We start from the raw sequence: 20,749 nt of genomic DNA, 5'->3' as shown, positions 1-20,749 counted from the left end.
ATAAGTCCCAGACAGTTTTCAGGCCTCGATTGGGTTCTAGGGAAATTCCAGAAGGTTCCTGGGAAGCTGTCGATATTCTGGATCCAATTTTTGACTATATAAGTCAAATATAGTTCTTCTTGGCTTGTATTCTAAGTGACCTGAATAGATGTTCAAGTTAGAGTAGATTCTGCTGTCATGAGTTCCTTCCTTGAAAGATCTTTTTAAGAGAAAGTATTCCAAATCCTTGTTGAGCGATAATGGTCTGCAGTTCATGGCAGAGAGGTTTATAAGCCTTCTTGCCAGAAATGGGATCAAGGCAAAATACATGGAAGTATATTACCCTGGAGGAAATGGGGCCGTGGAACAGTTCAACAGGCTGATTGTGGGAAGCATACAAGTTCCTATAAATGCTGTTAAGGATTGGGAGAAACTAGTAGATTGGTTTTGTCCTACAGAATTACTCTTACTGGTTATAGTCCTTTTTAAGTTTTGAAAGGACAGGAGCCTTTCACTAAGGACAACACTGCATGGATGTCCTGAGAGCTCCAAAGGAAATGGTCTCCTTGGGTGATTAGAGCTATTGAAGGCACGGAAGACTTATAAAAGAGTATTACGACAAAAAGCACAGCGTGCAGTAAGTTGGGCTTCAAAGTGGTAATTGGCTGTGTGTGAAATTAGATTGGAAAATTCGGAAGGGATGTAGTACATTTTCTAAACCGCTCCAAGTGAAGAATGTGCATGCATGTTCTGCAAAATGAAATGATAGTAAGATCTGGTATTTCAGTAAACTGTCTAAGTACAACAAAAGTATGTGTAGGGATCAAGAAGGAAAGAAGTGTGTTGATGCTGTTGGATCTAGATTATGGATGTGGGGGGAGGAAGAAGAGTTTGATGTACATCCGCTCAGTAAAGAAAATGGTGTAGTGGGATGATCACCTTGTAACAGTATGGTAAATGCACATAATGAGTTTTCGGGTGGAACAAGTTGTGATCTGGTGGGAACTGCCAATGTATTAATGTCAACTGTCAAATCTGCTAATGTATTAACAAAGTCTACTACCACCATATATGGAAGAATAACTATACTTTCTGCTGACTTGAAGGCCTTCAGCATTTATACGTTTTTATTTGTAGTAAATGTAAATATTGTGGCGCTAATTCTTATCTTACTGGGCATTGCGAAAGGAGAATGGTAGTGCTCCATGAGCTTAGTAAATGCTTGCACTACCCTATATAGTTTACTCATAAGAGGCTCCTCAGACTCATCATGTGGTATTTGCAATATTAGTTCAAGGCCCTACGTTTCTGCTTCAGTGTAGCTTAAGTGACTATCTCTGAGAACCAACCTGATGTGGGGTCCCACTGATATGGTTGCAAGATCAAGTATTTCTCTGTCCTGATGCCTTGGTAACTTCAGCCAACAATGTGTGGACTATTTTAAGTATTCTTCACAATTAAGGATCTTCACCAGCCTGTACAGATCTATGTGGCATTCCCAAGTACTTGAGTTTATCACAGCCATTCTGTAACTGTTTTGGACCCTTGGTAGATAAATGGATGTTTGTCCTATAGGTGGGTTCAGAAATGTGGTTTCTCACTTCCCAGTTCACATTTATTTTTTGTTTTATAGAATCATAGTGTTGTTGGTCTTCTAAAAATTAGGCTGAGGAATGACAATTGCTGTGTGATGTGATTACAAACGTTAAAGAGTATTGGTCTGCTGTTTCCTGCAAGTGGTCATGTGTGTATGTTGTCACATAATACTGATGAATCCAAAGGCTCCCCCTGATACTTTCCTCTGTATGTATCTACATGAGAAAACACCATCCTTGACTGGTAGACAGGTGCTTTTTAGGTCTCGCTGAGCCCAGCGCATGTGCTGGCTCGGAGAGACATTTTGTGTGTGAGCTTTCAAAGTGCTGCTGGCTGGCCTAAATAGGTCTCGCTGAGCCCAGCCCATGCGCTGGCTCGGAGAGACATTTTGTGTGTGAGCTTTCAAAGTGCTGCTGGCTGGCCTAGCGCTTGCGTTCACGTGACCGTGCACTAGACTTCAGCAGCACTTTGAAAACTTGTGCGTCATCGCGATCACTTTCGCTTTGAGCGATCGCGATGACGCACGCTTTCAATGCTTGTCTTTTGGGGTGTTGTTTATTCTGTTCTCAAATACTCCTCTATATATTGGTGCAGTACTGTTCGCTACTAACGAAGCATGAAATTTACTTGCGTGCCCTTCTGTGATTTGCCCATAGAAGAATAAATAGTGCATTTCACTCATTACTTGTACTTCTCACACGCCATTCACAATCTCGGTGTTCTTGGTAACCTTATGCACACCTACGGAACGTAACTGTATAAACAAATAATTCAATACCTCAGGCTAAGGTGTTAGTAACTTTTTTCTGTCTAGAGAAGAACTATCCAGGTCTGGCAGCGGCCACCCGTGCGTTTATTCTTCGGAGTAGTGCAAATGCATTTATGCTATGATTAGGATTCCTATATTCCCAAGAGAAGCAAAGAACACCGGCTATTCTCTCATTTTTTAAGATCACGAAGAGCCTGGAGCTGGTACTTGGAGAAGACTTTCTGTAAATTCCATTGTATTTTTTTACATGGCAATTCTGCCTCAGTTATAAAATCACTTCCAAGGGTTTACAGTTTGTTTTAATATTAGAAGCTTTTTTTACTTTTATGTGCTGTTTGTTTGTATTTTTTCGGGGAAATACTGGTTATTTGTCACATATACCCCGATTATTTTCCCCCAACCGTCTTGACATGAAAATATTGGCCATGCCGAAAATACAGGAGGCAGATTTCAAGTCTAGCTGCGATAGCAACTCAATGTCTGTCTCAAGACATAAGATCAGAGTGAATAAGGGTCCCCGTGCCTTTGAGTAGAACCCTTACACGGGATTAAAGCAGTGACATATTTAATCTTAAAGGAGGATACAGAGTATTGGTGGAATGTTAAAGAGAAATGGAGAAGAATAGGATAATGGGAAGGAGGTTACATCCCACTGGAGTCAAGCTTCTAAAGAAAGGAAACAAAGGCTTCTTAAAATACTAGAATAGGATATTGAGGAATGTAGGTGTCTGACAAGGGAGAGTCCGATGAATGACTGTGCAGGCTTTTAGGGACTATGGATTCCAGTGCACTACAAGTAAGTTTCAGGAAAATTAAGGCAAGTTTCAGCAACTTGAGTGGAGTTTCTCTAGAACACTGGAGATTTGTCATCCCCATGAGGTTTGTCAGCAATCTAGTGGAGGTCTGGAAGGTTTTCAATATTGTACTTGGTGCTCCATTGTCTGTTAACACATTTGGGGACCTGTGACAGAAAGCTTATAATTAGAATATTAAGTTGTCCCATGGCATTTCCTGTCCAGAGTGTATGCAAGCTCACCAGTGACCTTCAGTACGCCAACCTGGTCACTGCAAACCAGACTTACCTGCTCAGGGTGCTTCGGACATCCTGCGAAACAGAGAAACAAAACAGACATTAGTTCTCATAGCACAAACCTCCTGCAGAAGTACAGCTATGAAAAAAATGTGAAACATGCATCATTAAAAGCAATGAACAAGCAAACCAGGCATAGAACTTCACCTAGCATGGGTCGGAGATTTGAAGATTCAGAGCCCTAGGTCTTCTGTTCTGTAGCATACCATTAGCCCTTGATATGCACTTCCCGTTCCTTGACAATTGGGGCCAAGTTCGATTTCCATGTGGTTGATCCCAGAATGTAATGGCACAGTGAGCAGGTAAAGAATGGTCTGGAAAGAGTTACCAAGTAATTACCAGTGGTTCGGATAATTTTTCAAGCATTCCTATTCAAACTTACCTGACACTGTGCAACGTAATCGACATCCGGGGATTAATATCCAAAGTAGACACAAAACTGCCCTTTTCCTCTTACAATGTGGTTACACTTGTACCCGTATCTGGTTCTGTGGGTATTTAAGTATCAATATCTCATTGTGCTGTCTATTTGTGTACCTACCAGACCGGCAACCACGATTTTCAGATGGGAAACACCCCAACTGATAAACTGGGATGAATACAAATTAATCTCAAAACTACTAAAACTTTGGTAGTTTGTGAGCAGCTTAATTTATTTGAATTGTTCAGTTTCCTTGCTTTCACACAAAAAGGAACTTCAACATTTCAGGTGCATAGATTCCAGGCTAAGAACGAAAGTAATATTTCCACAATACTAACAGCATATTCCAGTGACAAAGGCCTACATTTCACTCAAACCCAGGAAGCCATGGTTAAAGCTGGGCTCAGGTAAAACAAATAGTTAGAAGAAACATGCATTTGCAATGCAATAGGTCTCGCATTTACGCGTGTTTGAGCTATTGCCATTGTAAATGACATTGCATTTTATTTATGTGTTGATTTTAAAAACAAATAAAAGGCATTGTTATTTACAATGCCAATAACTTAAACTCTCGCAAATGCAAGACCTATTGCATTGCAAATGCTTGTTGTAATTCTGACCATATAAAACAAGAAAATGATCATTCAGGCCAACCCACTAAGCTCAAGGCTGGTTGTAGAAGTAACATATGAAAATTCTTTTTGGGATTTTTGAAGCATTTCTTCAGAGAGACATCCATTTCAACAGATTAAAGTGCCCTTAATCTTGCATTTGAAGCAATCGCGGCACTCGCACTTTAGCTTAAGATGTTCAAAGCTAAAGCGCGGGTGCCGTCAGTGTAACCAAACTAAATAAACAGAAAAAAAAGCTTACGGCTACCATTTTTTCCTTCTATTTGGTTACTTTTGTTACAATTGCGGCACCCACACTTTAGCTTTCCACATTTTGAGCTAAATCACGGGTGCCGCAATTGCTTCAAAAGTAACAAAATAGAAAAATATATTTTTTTCTATTTACTTTTGAAGCAATCGCGGCCCCACGCTTTAGCTTGCAATGTTCAAAGCTAAAGCGAGGGTGCCACAGAGGTCTTGCATTTGCGAGAGTTTGAGCTATTGGCATGGTACATGACAATGCCTTCTATTTATGTGTTTACAAAACCTGCAAGCGGTGTTAACACACCACTTGCAGGTTTTGTAAAGACATAAATAAAAGGCATTATCATTTACAATACCAATAGCTCAAACTCTCGCACATGCGAGACCTATTGCATTGCAAATGCTTGTTCTTTGTGCATTGAGACTCAGTTGTTAAATGGTATTGCACAAAGTCCCATACTAAACACAAGCTCAGATGTCTTTCGTATGTGGTCCTCTTCCATGCTCAGCAGAGTTCTATCCTATAACTTTACTTGGCAATATGTAATAAGCTAATGGCTGTAAGAGTGCTTGACAACTGGGAATTGAATACCCTTTCCAGTCTGGAGCTAGGCAATAGTTGAGCGGGAGGTCTACATCTAGCCTAGCTTTCCTCAGGAACAGTCTATCTGAGGTAATTTTAAGACCCTGTAACAGTTGAGCTGCCAGTCATTGACTCTCATTAAGCGTTCATAATTACAAAGATTGCGTACCACAAAGCTATTAATGCATGATGGAAGCCTACATTTTTTCATGTAGAACAATGGATCGGTACTATTTTACTTATGTCATATGTGTTCTGTTCCCCTTTGAAGCGTATTGCTGGGATCACAGCTGTGTTGCAGCAGTCACTGGAAGGATTACTTTTGGAAGGCCTTCAGAATTCCAATGTTGACATAATACGTCACTGCTTGCGGACTTACGCAACAATTGACAAAACAAGAGATGCAGAAGCACTGGTTGGTCAGGTGCTTGTAAAACCGTACATGGATGAGGTAGGTCACACTGCGTCCCAGGCTGTAGGATGTTTATTTTAGATTTCACAAACTGAAAATCATTGTTTAAAATGGCTAAATCTAGACACTCTCAACCGCATAACTGTTCTAAAACACCATAAGAACCTCTGATTTTGTGAGGGGTAGCACAAGGAGCCAAAACTGTCATTAGCAGCTGGAAAGCTTTTGGAGATTCCACAATTCAGAGAATGTCCAATGGCACTTTTAAAACAAGCTCATTTGGTAGCTTGAGAAGAGCTGAGGGCAGGTTATATGTCACCACTCCTAGTGTGAATTGGAGGGCGTGCTCTATGGCATTATATTTCAGTGCTTTTAAGTGATTTCATTCCAATACATCAGCGAAATACCTGACCAATTGTATCCCATAGGATCTGCATTTAATAGAACAATTTCTGATGCATTTCCATATTGTAAACTTTTTAAAATCCTTTGCATAATCGTTATCTTTTTAAATGTTTGCATACGAAAGAAGGTAAGTGTGCCATAAATTTGAGGTGGAACTAAGAACAGTGAGCTTTACAATTGAAATAACTGCAGGGAAATCATTCCTAGAACGTGCTTTCTGTAATGCCCAACACTCTTTCTGGCCAGTTGCACACTGCGTGACCAGCAGTATGGTAGTCTTGATGCTAGTAATTATTGTGTTGGAGAAAAAAAAGGAATAGTGCAAACAGAAGAACCGTTGGTAAATATTGTGTTTTAATAGCATGTCATGTCATTTTAGTACTTTTTGTTCTAATCATTATTCAATCCTTTAACAGCTATAAAGCATTTAAGTGGCTTATACACGCTTTTTTAGCATCCCTCTTAAGAATATATGCTCAGCTCCTCGTCAATGAGTGGAAATGGAGAACAACATATGTTAGTCGCAGGTTCCTTTAATGCCTCCTTCCCCATCCTGATTGGTTCGGCTACCCTTGCTGTTACTCTATCTTCTAGTCCAGTCTCCTTCTCTGGGCACCCCCCAATTGTGGAAAATCTTTTCATCTCTCTACCGTAGAACTCTTAGACCCTCTCTCTGCCCACCTGCCCTTATCAAGTCCAGCACTCTAACATTGAACTTCTTTCCCAGCTGCAAGGAAGGCATGCAAGCAGTGCCCCTTCCCCTTTTACTTTTCAGTCTTCATTAACAGTTTTACTTGACTTGCACGCACATCCACATCGTTTGATTTTTAGCTTGCCCTACACTCTCACGAACTAGAGGACCATATGCCCCAAACTAATCTTTTTCTGTGTGGCAAGTGAAACCGTTCAAAATGCAGAGGTGTTACAGACATCAAATATTGTTTAATAATGTTGGACTTCAGACTCTGCTGACGTGACAGATTGGCCCCCAAGTGTGTGCAACGGTGTGACCTCCTAGGCACCCACATTTTTCCCTCATTTCTCATTGAAGGACATACATTTGTGTGTTACTGTTCCCAACATATGACCATGAAAATACTGATCTTCCCAGTACTGCATTCAATATGAATCACTCAGCAAAATGGTCAAACTTGGTTCGGATGTACCACCAAACTAATAACTATTTTCTTTAAAAAAACAAAAGACATTTGGATGGGTATTTGGAAAATACATCTTGCTATTCTCTGCACATATAGGTCCTATTGAAATGTGGATATTCAGTATAGAATGTATGAATGCTCCTATCCTTTGTAAAGCAAAACATTCTTTAACACTATTGTGATTGGTAAAGTGTTTCTTTCCTGTGCTATTTTTTGTCATTTCAAAATAAAAAGGAAAGATTTTTTTTTCATTTAAAAAAATAAAAGTAGTCTACTTCAAATTGAGGCTGATTTAGCTTCGCAGCACGTCTTCAAGTTTCTAAGATGTCTTTCATCGTGTTCCACAATAATGTTACTAACTGAGACTTAGTAGTCTTTTTTTTTCCTAGTCTGAGTCAAGTTAGGGTTCTTTTGCTGTTACTTCTATCAACAGTGCAATGAGGTTTCTGCTAGCTCGAGCGAGGTCACTTTTAAAACTCACTAACCCATTTTACAGAAGACTGGCAATGTTGAAATAATTGCACTTGACAAATTTTAGAATTCGATTAGTACTTTTACAATTCGCAGGAAGCAGTAGTCTCCTGTCCAAGGTGCTTTTTTCTGGTGAAGTCAAGTAGATCACTTGTTTAAGGTAGCTAATTGTAGTGATCAAGTCCACGCAGTTGAGATGAAAAGGAGGTTTATTAGAAGATGGTACAAGATCACAAAGAGACCATAAGTAGATCAGATAGAGATCAAGGTAAGACCCCACCAGGAGGAGCCAGCAGGCAGCTCAACCCAGTCAACTGTGACTCATTTGACTGACAACATTACAAACCATGTCATTACTGTAGGATTTTACAGGCAGGGCATGCATAACCATGAAGTCAGGATATAACATACCACCCTTTCTCCCAAATAAACAAAAGAACAACCATGACAGAAACAGGAAGAAGAAACCTGAAAGAGGAAAAACAGAAAAGCAAAATGGAAAGAAAACGAAAGGGGAGAGCGAGCGAGTATAGAACATATCAAAGTAAAGAGAAGAATGAAGCGAAGAAAATAGGTACAACCCATCCTCCTTTTTACAAAGCAAAAGGAAGGACAAGGGAACAAGTGACAATAACAAAAAACAACTTCGTCAATGTCAAGACAGTATATGGATCATGACCAAAGAATCTTTGAACAGCATGTGGAGAACGTTAACAACAATATTCCAATATAATGCATAAATGTGCTAAAGGGACTAAGACCCATAGCTAAACGTACAATGTAGAACAACTGAACTAATCGTACAATCCCATGAAGAAAAAAAATGGTGAAAACAGACTGTAATGTGAAAATAACAAATGAACAATGGACTCCAAAAGTGAGAACTTCGGGTCCTTGAACTCACAATGTAAATCCAAGAAAATCATTGTACAACTGAAACACAATGCAGAGCTAGAGTAGGGAAGCAAAAAGCATGCAAAAAGGGACTCTTGACGGTGAACCTTTACATAGATCCTCCATGAAAGTGAAAACAGAATAGTGAAATGGACTCTTTTGACGGTGTTTACCAACTTGACGTATACCTAGGGTCCATGGACAAAAGTGATGAAGATAGACCGGTGATCCCACGCCGGTGAGCGACTACTCACCCGAGCTTTAGAAAACACAAGGCACCAAAGCATAAGGGACAAAACATAAACATGCCTAACGTTCCCCAGTATCTATATGGTGCATATAAGCATTTGAGCAGAAACAGTAGAAAACATAGTTCACTATAAAAAAAAATATTACAAATATGCATGAGGACTTTGCGAAGATGATACAAACACTATACCACCCCACACAATACACTTCTTAATATAAATGTTAAGGTAATACTGAATAGACAGAATACTCGGGTGCTGTCTTTCAATCACCTAGTAACCCAGCTGGTTGGTGTGTTTTACTAAATAAGACATGTACGTGTGACTTTTCCTAACTTATTAACCAATACAAACTGTCAATCCCCTTAAAAAAAAACCACCTTAAGTAAAATAAGAACGTGCATTGTAGTGAATGTATACGTCTTGTAATGTAATGTCCAAGTTAGGACGCACCTCGACTGGAGGTCATATGTTACGTACGGGATGAAATGCAAAAACCTAACTAACACACCTCCGGAGAGGTCAAGAGATTGTGCATAGTGGATGTACACATAATGTACTATGAGACAAAATATTAACCAAACAATGAACCTTGTGTGAAGGTCTGTTAAGGTGCACATGCACCGATGACGAAACACCCAGGATTGAAACCTAGACGTTGTGCACAAACACCACGGAGGCAAGAGAAGCTCTGTATGGCTGAGTGCGAGATAATGTGCGTGGTAGAGAGGCACGAGGAGTTTTTAAAAAAACACAGCGGTTGAACTGCCATGTAGCCTCGCTGAAAAACAATTACTCAAAACGTTATAGAAAATGTATTTCCCTTGTAACAATTGAACACACAACACTCGGTTGAATACACAATATCCAGCAGGCTTCTAAGTCTAGACGAGCACTTCACTCGACAAGGAACACAAAATCAAGTAGACAATAAAAAAAAACAAATGCCAAGAATGCTTGATATGAAGAAATAACCTCTGCATATGACGAAATCTAGTTGACTTGTACACACATGAGCAAACATACTTCTTCGCCAGACAGTGTGTCAGATTGATTGATTCATGCACAAATAAGCAGATGGGACTGACGCCCATAACGTACACCCTGCGTGGAGCAAATTGGACTGTAAACTGTACACCCAAAACATATCTCTAGTGACAGTAAAATACATGAGTTGCAAAGGGACATTTACCTATGCATAGTCGCCTTGAGTGTAAAAAGATAGGAAATAAAATCAGAACAAAACCTAGCGTTAATACCCCTATGGTATGGGTGTGAACACATATATTTAATTACACCCATGCATAGCTCCCTGGAGGGAGGTAGAACAAAGTTGTGCACCAAGGGGTCAAACACACCCTATGTAGGATAAATGTATTAAGCCCAAATACCCTGTGAAGGAAATATAAAAAACGGGTGATGAACGGGTGCACACTGTGCACTAAACTGATGAGATAAAACCCAATAAACACTCCACATTAAAATATATTGTGCACGGTTGTGAAGAGACTAAACTCTAATACCCAACAACGGGTAAAGACAATAAATGTTGTGCACTGTAGAAGATGGGAATGTACCCCATTTGAAACACCTCATGTAGAGGCAAACATGTTGTGCACCAGACAATGTTACAATTTGAAAATACTTCAGGCTTGCGTAAGTCAGGTGTATAAAGAGATAACATTGCTGCCAACGTACATGTGACTTCGTGAGAGAAAATGGTCCCACTGAGCATGTACAAGTAAAACATTTGAATGTCAACAAATTGCACCATAAACGAAATATAATGTAACAGTCACAGGAGTGCCTGTCACGGGGATAGAAACAAACATACCCAAGCAATGAGGTGTTGACGCAGAATATAACCTTCGCATAGACACACCCTGTTGATAGGAACATTAGAAAGTGTACGGGTAGGAACCCGCAAATTGATTAATACAAAATGACTGCAACCTTTGCATAGACGCACCTTGTAGACAGGTACATTAGAAAGCGTATGGGTAGGAACCCGCACTGCTGCAAAAAGACTGTAACCTTTACAACTGTAAAGAGAACATGCATAAACACATTACTGGAGTGCCGTCATGGTGGTGAGAGAACCCAACATGAAGAATGATACCATCGTTCATATGACATGTCAGAGAAACACACACACATCTTGAAGAAAAAAACCGCAGTCTTTCAAAACGAGAAACATAACTGATGCCATGCGTGGTCAAAGTCATCTTGTAAATAATATGAAAAGTCTCCAAACTAATTTAGCCACTAGATGGCAGCGAAATTCTGGCAAAGAAAACAGAAGAACATAGCTGCGCAAAAACAAAACTCAGTCCACAGTTTCGAAAATTAGCACGTTCCACTTGAATAAACAAGGATAAAATGAGTCACTGTTAATGTTGAAGTGCTGTTTCGATCAGGATCTAAAACGTGGTTGGCAGAGCAAAGCAGATACATTTTGTGAAATCATCCAGCAACCCAAATATGATAACACGTAGGAGTCACCAAGTGTTAAAGCAGAAATAGTACCTGTAGCGAAGGAACTGCAAGAGCTGCAACGATGTTTGAAATGGAAAGCCAACCGACACCTTTGAAACTGAATGAAACTTTATAAACACGGACAACATGGTTGGCACCAAAAACATGGTTGAGATCTTCGACGATGTACACTGGTGTTGGGACAAACCCAAAATGGCGGCACGCTGTGTCACGCACTGCAGGGTGGCTTACGGCACCAGCGTGCTTTAAAAATTGCCAAGCAGCAGTAATGACACGAAGAGGAATCGTCATAGAGGAAGTTCCTTGGAAACTGGGAGACCAGCTGAAGGAAAACCACGCGACCAAGGCTCGAGGTGAGAAGTGCCTCGTGGCGTGTTTAAATGTTACAAAGACAACTGCAATAACTGAAATGACTGCCAAAGCGCTTTGAAAATGCCCATTTTTAATTTTTAAATGAAAACACGAGCAGACATAAAAAAAACAGTCTGACCTGTAATTAGATGGCAGTGACTTTCCAAAACCCACTATCGCCGACCGTGTAATTAGAGGCAACGCACAGATCACCAAAGTGCTCGCAGCAATGGGAGAAAAACCTTTTGTGTAGAGCCAGTCAGAATACACAGGCAGCCTCAGTAGATTGCGCTTGCTCCCATACGCTGTCAGTGACCATAAATCTCAGCTTCAAAAAAAATAACTCTCCAGATACATGTGAAAACGAGTTAAAGCTCCAGCGTGAAACAAAGACAGCTTGCCTTAGTGCGAGAAAACCAGATTTCTGTTGAATGGCAGCAGCTGTACGTTGTAAGCCAAATTACAATAAGTTGTCAAAGGTTGAAGCGCAAGAAACATCAATAAATGTAAGGAGTGTAAAATGAAGTGGGCATGGCAGTCTCCATCACAGGTTGGCTAGCAGACATATGAAACAGCATACTTCTTTACCAGACAGTGTAGACAATGATGCGTGGCACTGAAGACAGACGTTGTTGAAAGGCAGGCTTACCCTCACTGAAGGCACAGCACAAAGCGTAGACGATGGCAAGCAGGCTTACCCTCACTGAAGGCACAGCATTTCCCAGACGTTATTAGGCTTACCCTCACATGAAGGCACAGCACAAAGCGAAAGCATTAAAGATGTTGACTGGCTTACTCTCACTGAGGGCACAGCACTTGCGCAGACACGTAGGAACAACTGGCAGACTGCTGTGGGCGACCGATTGGAGGTCACTGGTGGGGTCAGGATGCCAGTTGGTAACTTGACTTGAGTTGCAGAAGGTTCTTTCTTTTAAGTTGCTTGAAGTCCTTGTAGAGGTGACAGAAGTAGGTTCTTTAAAGATCGTCGCCAAAATTCTGTAGTGATCAAGTCCACGCAGTTGAGATGAAAAGGAGGTTTATTAGAAGATGGTACAAGATCACAAAGAGACCATAAGTAGATCAGATAGAGATCAAGGTAAGACCCCACCAGGAGCAGCCAGCAGGCAGCTCAGCCCAATCAACTGTGACTCATTTGACTGACAACATTCAAAACCATGTCATTACTGTAGGATTCTACAGGCAGGGCATGCATAACCATGAAGTCAGGATATAACACTAATATTATGCCCACAGACCTGGACAGTGGATCCAGTCAGATGTTTGTTTGGTATCAGCATCTATACAAAGCTTTTTGTTGAAACTGTGGCAATATTCAGCAATTTTATGGCCAAATTGAAATGGTACAATATCTAGGGAAAAAAACAATTTGAATGCCTGAATCAAGGGAATTAATCGGTTTAGATAATGATTTATTAATAATCTTTGTATAAATCCTCCCATACAAATTCAAAAGAAAAAAGTAATGGTACCTTTTTTCTTTGTCATTCTTTACTTTAACTTAAGTGGCAGGACTTGGGTTAAGGATAGTCCCTCACTGGATTGTTTAAAAAATGATAGGTTCTAGCTTAGCTATACATTTTGTTCACTTTATCTGAGATTCACTTATAATTTAATTTATGTATTGATATGCTTCATTTTGATTTTCAACTATCTTCTCCCAATTTTCTTTACTAAATTTGGCCTATGATATGATAAATACATCCGTGACTTGTATTTTTCTATTACAGTTGGCACGTAAAAGGCCTGTTTAATGAAGAATATTAGGACCGCCTACCCCAACATGTAGAAAGTGGTCTTGAGTTTTAAACTTGAATAATTTGAAGAATTTAGGTTCAGATGTACGACCAATGCATTTTGCGACGACCAAAGCAGTTTGCGACTCGCAAATTGCGCCAAATTACGAGTTGCAAAATGCTATGTACAACAGTGTGTGAGACACTGTTTGCGATTCCCAATGTGGTCGCAAATTGCATGCCTCATGAATATTGAGGCTGTCGCAATTTGTGACCCCATTGGGAATGTCTAGCACTCCCAGAGATGGTGGCCTGTTGGGGTCAGCAGACCACCATGTCTGGGACTGCTTTTAAATAAAGCTGTTTTTTTTCTTTCATATGCAGACCGTTTTCCTTAAAGGAAAACGGGATGCATTTAAAAAAGAAACGTTGAAGTTTTATTTTTAAATGGCAGGCAGTGGTCCCTGTGACCACTGCCTGCCCTTAAAAAATAATTGTGTATACATTTCAAAAGGGGGACCCCTTCCTGTTTGCGAATGCCTTACCACCTTTCTGAGAAGGGTGGTAAACTAAAAGTGTTTTGCTACCACAATTGCGGTTGCAAAACATTCATACATTGGTTTTGGAGTCGCTAGTAGGAAGGGATGTCCTTGGTACACCCCTTCCTAATAGCGAGTCGCTAACCCTATTGTGCGAGTCGCTAATTGATGAGCGACTCAGAAAATAGGGTTGGTACATGGGCCACACGTTTTTTGCGGTCGCAAACAAGCCTAAAACCCCTTTGCGACCGCAGAAAACGGTCGTACATCTGGCCCCAAATACACAGACCGTGAAGTAACGGGATACACCATAAAACGGATGAGCTAAGGAAGGATTAACCTTAAATCTTTTGATCAATTCAACTCTTGGAAAATTGTGTTAATTGAAAATCAAAATGAAGCAGCATTAAATCCCAGGGGGATTATGGAATTTGAAATAGGACATCTTCTTTTAAATTGCTACTGCTAAACTAAACTCACTTTGTGCAGAAACATCATCCCTTAGAGGAAGGGAACTGAGTTTTATCAGTGCTAGGCGTAATATTCCCTTAATTTTCTCAAACTGTTCAAATTGTGTTTTATAATAAAATATATAAACCAAAACATTCTGGGGTATACTTCTAACTGCAGATTCCTCAGCTTTTGATTAACTCTAGGCGCCAGAATGGATCTGGAAAATCTCATTAGCAGTGCTCCTGCACACTGGCCGGTGGCCATAAACAGCTCAGTTTCTGCACCTTATGGCCCGTGAAGTGACGGAGCATGGTCAGATATCTGCACCACCCATGCGCACTGACATAAGTTCCTTTGTTTCTTCACCTTTTAACACGATTCCAAAGCTTCGTTCCAAACTTTTGTTGATCTCAGACGCAATTCCAAAACTATTAGACAATGTGCGAGGGAACTATGTCCCCTGCAAAAACTACAGGGTTCTAACCTTGCAGAGACTGCTGGAAGCCGATTTCAGTCAAAGACACTCATAAGGTGCATCTTTGGTACCAGGTATACAGTCACCATTCTTAAGTTGTGCAACCAGTATACTCTCACGCACCAGAAGGTGATCTGGGACAGGGACGGGTAGGCAGTGAAGTTTTACATTTCAGAACAGAAGAAAAGGTTCTGGTTAAACTACAGGTCTTGCTCCTGATCCAAGTCACGGGCCTGGTCTCGGTTCCATTATCAAGGCTGTTCCCACAAATGATCTACTTCCCACTCAAAGTATTCGGGTAAGTTGAAGTCCAAGCATCAACACAAAAAGACATAGTGGACCCCATCCTACCACTCTAGCTCAAAAGAGAAGGGTGTCCAGATGAAAATTACACCCATTCGAATTCCCAATTTCCGGAACAGATTCCTCAGCTTTTCCGGGTGACAGTTCCCTGGTCCATTGTCCACCCGCAGCAAATAGCAGCCTACAAGCAGACCATGCTACAGAGGCCTCTAGTCCGATTACTGCCAGTGGTCCTCCCTTACGCAGTCTGTCGCTTTTGGGACCCATTACCAGGCAAGTACCAACTAAGGAAATTTCTCAAGAAATTCGCGCTCAACCTGTATTTCTTCGAATTCGAGCTACATCCACCAATGATCTATACCCCCTAAACATAACGCCAACAATGTATACATTGATATATTTGTGAATAATGTAATGTTAAAACACAATTCATTGTCTGTAGACCCACACTAATATCTCAAACATGCACATCACTCAGACCTTACACTCATTCGCAAAAGTTCATTCAGGGAGCAGGAAGGTTGTGTGATATTACAGTTATTGAGCCCTATCTCGATCCTACAAGTACTTATGGTGTTGCCCTTTGTATAAGATGACCGTACTGATTATGAGACAGACTGCCACATGAGTCCTGAAATCCACACCTGTTTCCATTGCAAGACACCAATACTGACCCTACTGGCACCAACAGGCCAGGTGTGAACTCTCATGTCGGACCCCGAACTGACATCTGGCTTAGCTCAACTGGTGTTGGGCTACGAAACTTCAATCAGTCTTTGTAGTGTCTGACTCTAACCCAGTGCCTTTACCGTGATGCAACTATCAACAGAGGTTCCAATCTCTTTTTGGCTCCGATTCTGACCCCATGCAAGAAATTTATAAGTTCCCTCATGACACTGATGGTAAAGAGGATAGTGATGGGCTACTACCACCTCACTGTACCTCATAGCCGGAACCATAAATTCAATTAACTTAAAAAGAATTAAGTGGACTTTGAACTCAATCAAAAGATTGGAACACGAAGCAACTTGCTACCTAGAAAAATCACAACAATTCAAAGGCTCAATCACGGACAAATGGGTTGAATTTACTACCACTTACACAGAGCAGTTTGCCACCAAAGTGAACCTCAGAATAAGGTAGCTTGGATATACCTTCTCACCTAACCGCAACTCGTATAGGTCGGTAAGGCTTAAACATCTAAAGTGGGAAGTCAATAAGGCTTTGAGAGCAGTCCAATGCAACACCTCAAATGAACTAAATAGTGTCACCCTGAAAGGAGCAAAGCAGGCTTTATGGTGTGCAATATGGGCAATCAAAAGAGAAAACAGCAACACCTTTTGGGCAAGACTTATCTGGGACGTCAAGCATAACAATGCAAGGAACTTCTAGCCCACTTTAACTCTCAAGCAGATACAAATCTAAATCACCACGAGGACGGATCAGACAACATAGGACTGGATTACCTACTGGCACCTAACTGGGGGCCAGGTAGGCAAGGACCACTAAAATTAAGCTTGAAGAGGTGGAGCGACAGATAACTAAGGGGCGGTACACCGGGGCTCCAGAGCCAAACGAGATCCCCCAAGCAATCTATAAAGCCATCGCGGCTAAATGGGCAAGAGCAATGTGTCCACTTTTAAATCCCAACCTAAATGGGGGACCAATCCCACCCTCCTGGAGAGGTTCCAACATCTCACCAATTTTAAAAGAAGGGAACAAACTTGACCTAGGAAACTACAGGCTGATATCCCTGATTGAAAACGAGGCCAGATATTACACTGGAGTACTACTTGAGCACCTCCAGGATTGGGCCAATTCGAATTCTGTCATCCCCCACAACCAAACAGGGTTCACCAGGAACACAGGAACCATAACAAAAATAATGGCGCTTTCGCTCATACTCAAACACTCTAGAGCCTCAAAGCTTCCCCTTTACCTATGTTACATTTAAGGCTGCTTTTGACTGAGTAGAACGGAAAAGACTATGGGAAAGACCTGGCAAATCCCACCCTACCTCCGGAGAGCGATAGAAACCCTATATTCCAACAATTGGGTAAGAATCAAACTGGGGAATGGAGACAGACTTTCAAGGGTCATCACGACAACCAAAGGGCTTAAACAAGGGTGCGTATTAGCACCGCTCCTATTTAATTTATTCCTTGCTGATCTTTCGCCAATACTTACTTCTACTAACTCTCATGCCCCGAAACTAGGGTCTGCTCAGCTATTCAATGTCCTCTATGCCGACGACGTGATGATACTAAGCAGAACACGAGTCGGGATGAAGCGTCTTATGAAATCGACAGAGGTGTTTGCTGAGTCTAACCAGGAGGAGCAGAATAGATGAAACGGACTGCTACAAATACCTTTGCCTTTCCTTTGATTGTGATGATTCTTTCAAGTCTCATAAAAAGGAGATCAAAAGGAAAGGGATGGCCCTCGCAGCAGGCCTGGCAGGGCTGTTCAGACATCTAAATGGGCCCTCCTACATCCCGATTCTTGAAACTGCCAAAGCAAAAATAGGACCAACCCTAGCCAATGGGGGTGAAGCACTGGGAGGCAGAGACACTTTGGTCATGGACAAAACTTTAGTTCGCATATACAGGCACATTTTTCATCTCCCCCAAAGTACCTCACCAACACAAATCCGGCTCGAGTTTGGATTAAAAAAGCAGTCTCAAACAAGAGGAGCAGCTTTTGCCGCTATAAGCTAAAAACCTCAGAGCCCAACTCTATCAACTATTACGTTTGGGATGAGATTGTAAAAAAGCCACGTTCACCTTTTTCATATATCTTAATGACACTATTGAAACGCTAGGCCTGGCGGAACTGTGGCTGACCTCAGCAAGCCAAGACCAATTCAAAAAGGCAGTATCAAAATCGTCTAAAATCTCAGCATCATTAGAGGACAAGGCAGTCCTAGCGAAATGCCATCATGCCTGGATAGTACTGAACGGCTGTACATCCCTGAGACCTCAGCAGTACTTCGCGGAAGCTCTAAATCCCAAGACAAAGAAACAATTCTTGTTCTGTTGACTGGGCGATTTCTCGTTGCTACCATTTATCAAGTCTTGGATGAGGACAGCAAGTGGCATGGCCTGCAGGCTATGTGGCTTGGCAGTTGAAAACCTGCTTCACACCATCTGCCTCTGCGCAACCACACTAGAAATTAGCTGGAAACCTTGCGCCCCCAATGGAAACAGCAAGGGGTGCGCAACTTGCAGGGAAGCTATTCTGACCTGCTTCAACTCATTAGACGCAAGTTCTATTGCCAGGAAAGTAAAGTACATCTATGGTGTGCAAAAAGCACTCCTAAAGACAGCAAAACGTTGCAAGGGGCAATGCCCCAACTTGCTCTGACAATAGACTGGTAACCGCTTCCTGACTGAGGAAATAGTCACCTAAGTGGACAATGCCAATAAAAAAGACCCTTTACCCAATTTGCCTCACCATTCTCCAAAGTCTTCTTTGACTAATTCATTTTCTCACCTTGTTTTTTGATGGTGTACACATTTTTGTTTAAATCTATAATATATGGTTTTATTGATATTTTAAATAACCATTACTAGTGTTGTACCTTTATTGTTATTTATTGTAAAGATTTTAAATAATCAAACAATAAACATACTTATTTATTTACTCCCACCTCACGGTACTGAAAGCACACAATAGTTCAAAATGCCGGTGGGGTAGACACCTCCTCTGAAAATTAGCTTACCATAAGGGACACCAACAGAAGAAAGTGCCTCGTTTGTAGTGGTGATCTGAAGGGCAGATGAGGTGCTTAATTTGCAGCTGCCCTCAATTTGGACAGAAATTCTCCAAGCATTCCCAACATTTCTGAACTCTGACTACCATTTAATGAAGCCCTCACTGATGCTTTGATGGCTTCCTGGTCTGGGCCTTATTCTTGTCAGACACTCCGCTGTATAGTAACCTGGCGACATAGATCTGTGCCCAGTGATCCGGACTTCGCATTCTACACCCGAGAGCCTTATTGTGCAGGCTTCCACTAGCAAGATAATCCTAATTTCTTCCTGAACAATCCCTCAGAGGGAATCTAGGAGGACCGGTGCATTTGGCAAATGTTTCTCCTGCAAGCTTGTCCCTTAGGTCCATAAGTGCAGTTTGTTTTCTTGGCAGGTACACACATGCTTTGTTGGAGCAGTAGTCGCCAGACCAAGGTGCTTGGAGCTTCTCTGACATAGAGGATACATGATGGGCAGGATGCAGCAAAGTATGTAATCCATGCAGGCCTGGATGCTACTGATTGCACTGGCTGATGTGCAGGCATCCTTAATGTATATGCCCTTTAATGGTAAAAAGGGGACTTGGTGCTGGAAATATTTAAAGACCAGTGAGTCACTGCTAGCTGTTCCAGATTAATGGTGCTGCAAAACTATTTTCAGATCAAGTCTGAAAAATCAGTGGCTATTCCAAGGGGCTAGCCTACAGGCAATATTGGCCATCCCAACCAGTGGTACAGCAGATAGCCCAGTCCTTTCGTGGCCACATTTGTGGCATTTGCAGACACCACACAGGACAGTAAGGACACCAGTCCTCCAGTTCCTTTCTCCTGCTCCAATGCTACTAAGCCACTTTAGTTTACCCACAACAGTTTATGCGAGACGGTGGGAGGCAGGATTAAACATTTCCTTCCTGGCTGTAGAATGTTGTAAGGATCTTGTCTTCCAGTACAGAGACCTCTTTTAATTTCAGTTTGAAGACAAGTTATTGAACAGGTAGCAAGTGATGAATTGCTATTTCATCAAATGCAAGTTATTGGCATATGCCTTTTTCTGTAAAAAAGAGAACATTCAATGATAATTTAGTGACTATTTAGTTTAGAAATTATTCCAAGAATGTCATACATCATGTGACTGTTTCCCTCCATAATTCTATTATTTTATTTATTTTAATCACTTGCTTATAGGCTTCTTTGTTTTAGTTTTAGGTTCTTGAACACATAAATGCAGATTTTATTTTGTGGAGGCCTAGACTCCATTTTGTCATAGGCCTGTCTGGAAAATGGCAGTCTTTAACTTCCTAGTTCTAAAACATGGTGGCCTTTATCTTACTGCGAAACTGTAAATATGTTGCATCTATTTGACCTCTAAATTTGTCATATCCTCCTATCCATGACACAGACCAAAAAAAAACAGTGTGACATCAGTCTGGGACAGTTGCCTTTGTTTCAAGGTTAAATAACAACCATAACCCAAACAATGTAGTCTATATTGATTTATTTGTAACTTATTAGTACATCCACTGATGTATATGAGTATAGCGAGACATTCCTAAACTAATGTTGGAAATTTAATCTATCATGAGACACAGTATAAAAGGACAGCCGCTTGACCACTTGTCAAGAGAGACATTTTACCCAGGTCCCAGAAGCAGATTGTAGATCCTGATGAGCATGGCATCAGATCTATCTTGACTGAACTAGCCTCAAGCAAGACTCCCTGAGGC

General features: G+C 41.2%; 1 protein-coding gene across 1 annotated transcript in view; it reads left to right on the top strand.

Moving 5' to 3' along the window:
• COG2 (component of oligomeric golgi complex 2) overlaps positions 1-20,749 on the top strand; it is a 326,732-nt gene that overhangs the window by 118,184 nt on the left and 187,799 nt on the right. The window contains exon 7 of the mRNA XM_085611476.1: positions 5,585-5,764. Within this exon, the coding sequence (XP_085467602.1) occupies positions 5,585-5,764 (180 nt within the window). The remainder of the gene's footprint in view (positions 1-5,584; positions 5,765-20,749) is intronic.

This window comes from Triturus cristatus, chromosome 6, assembly GCF_964204655.1.
Source record: "Triturus cristatus chromosome 6, aTriCri1.1, whole genome shotgun sequence".
Classification (NCBI taxonomy): Eukaryota; Metazoa; Chordata; class Amphibia; order Caudata; family Salamandridae; genus Triturus; species Triturus cristatus.
Note: the sequence above shows the minus strand (reverse complement) of the source record. Positions and strands in the feature narration are given on the sequence as shown.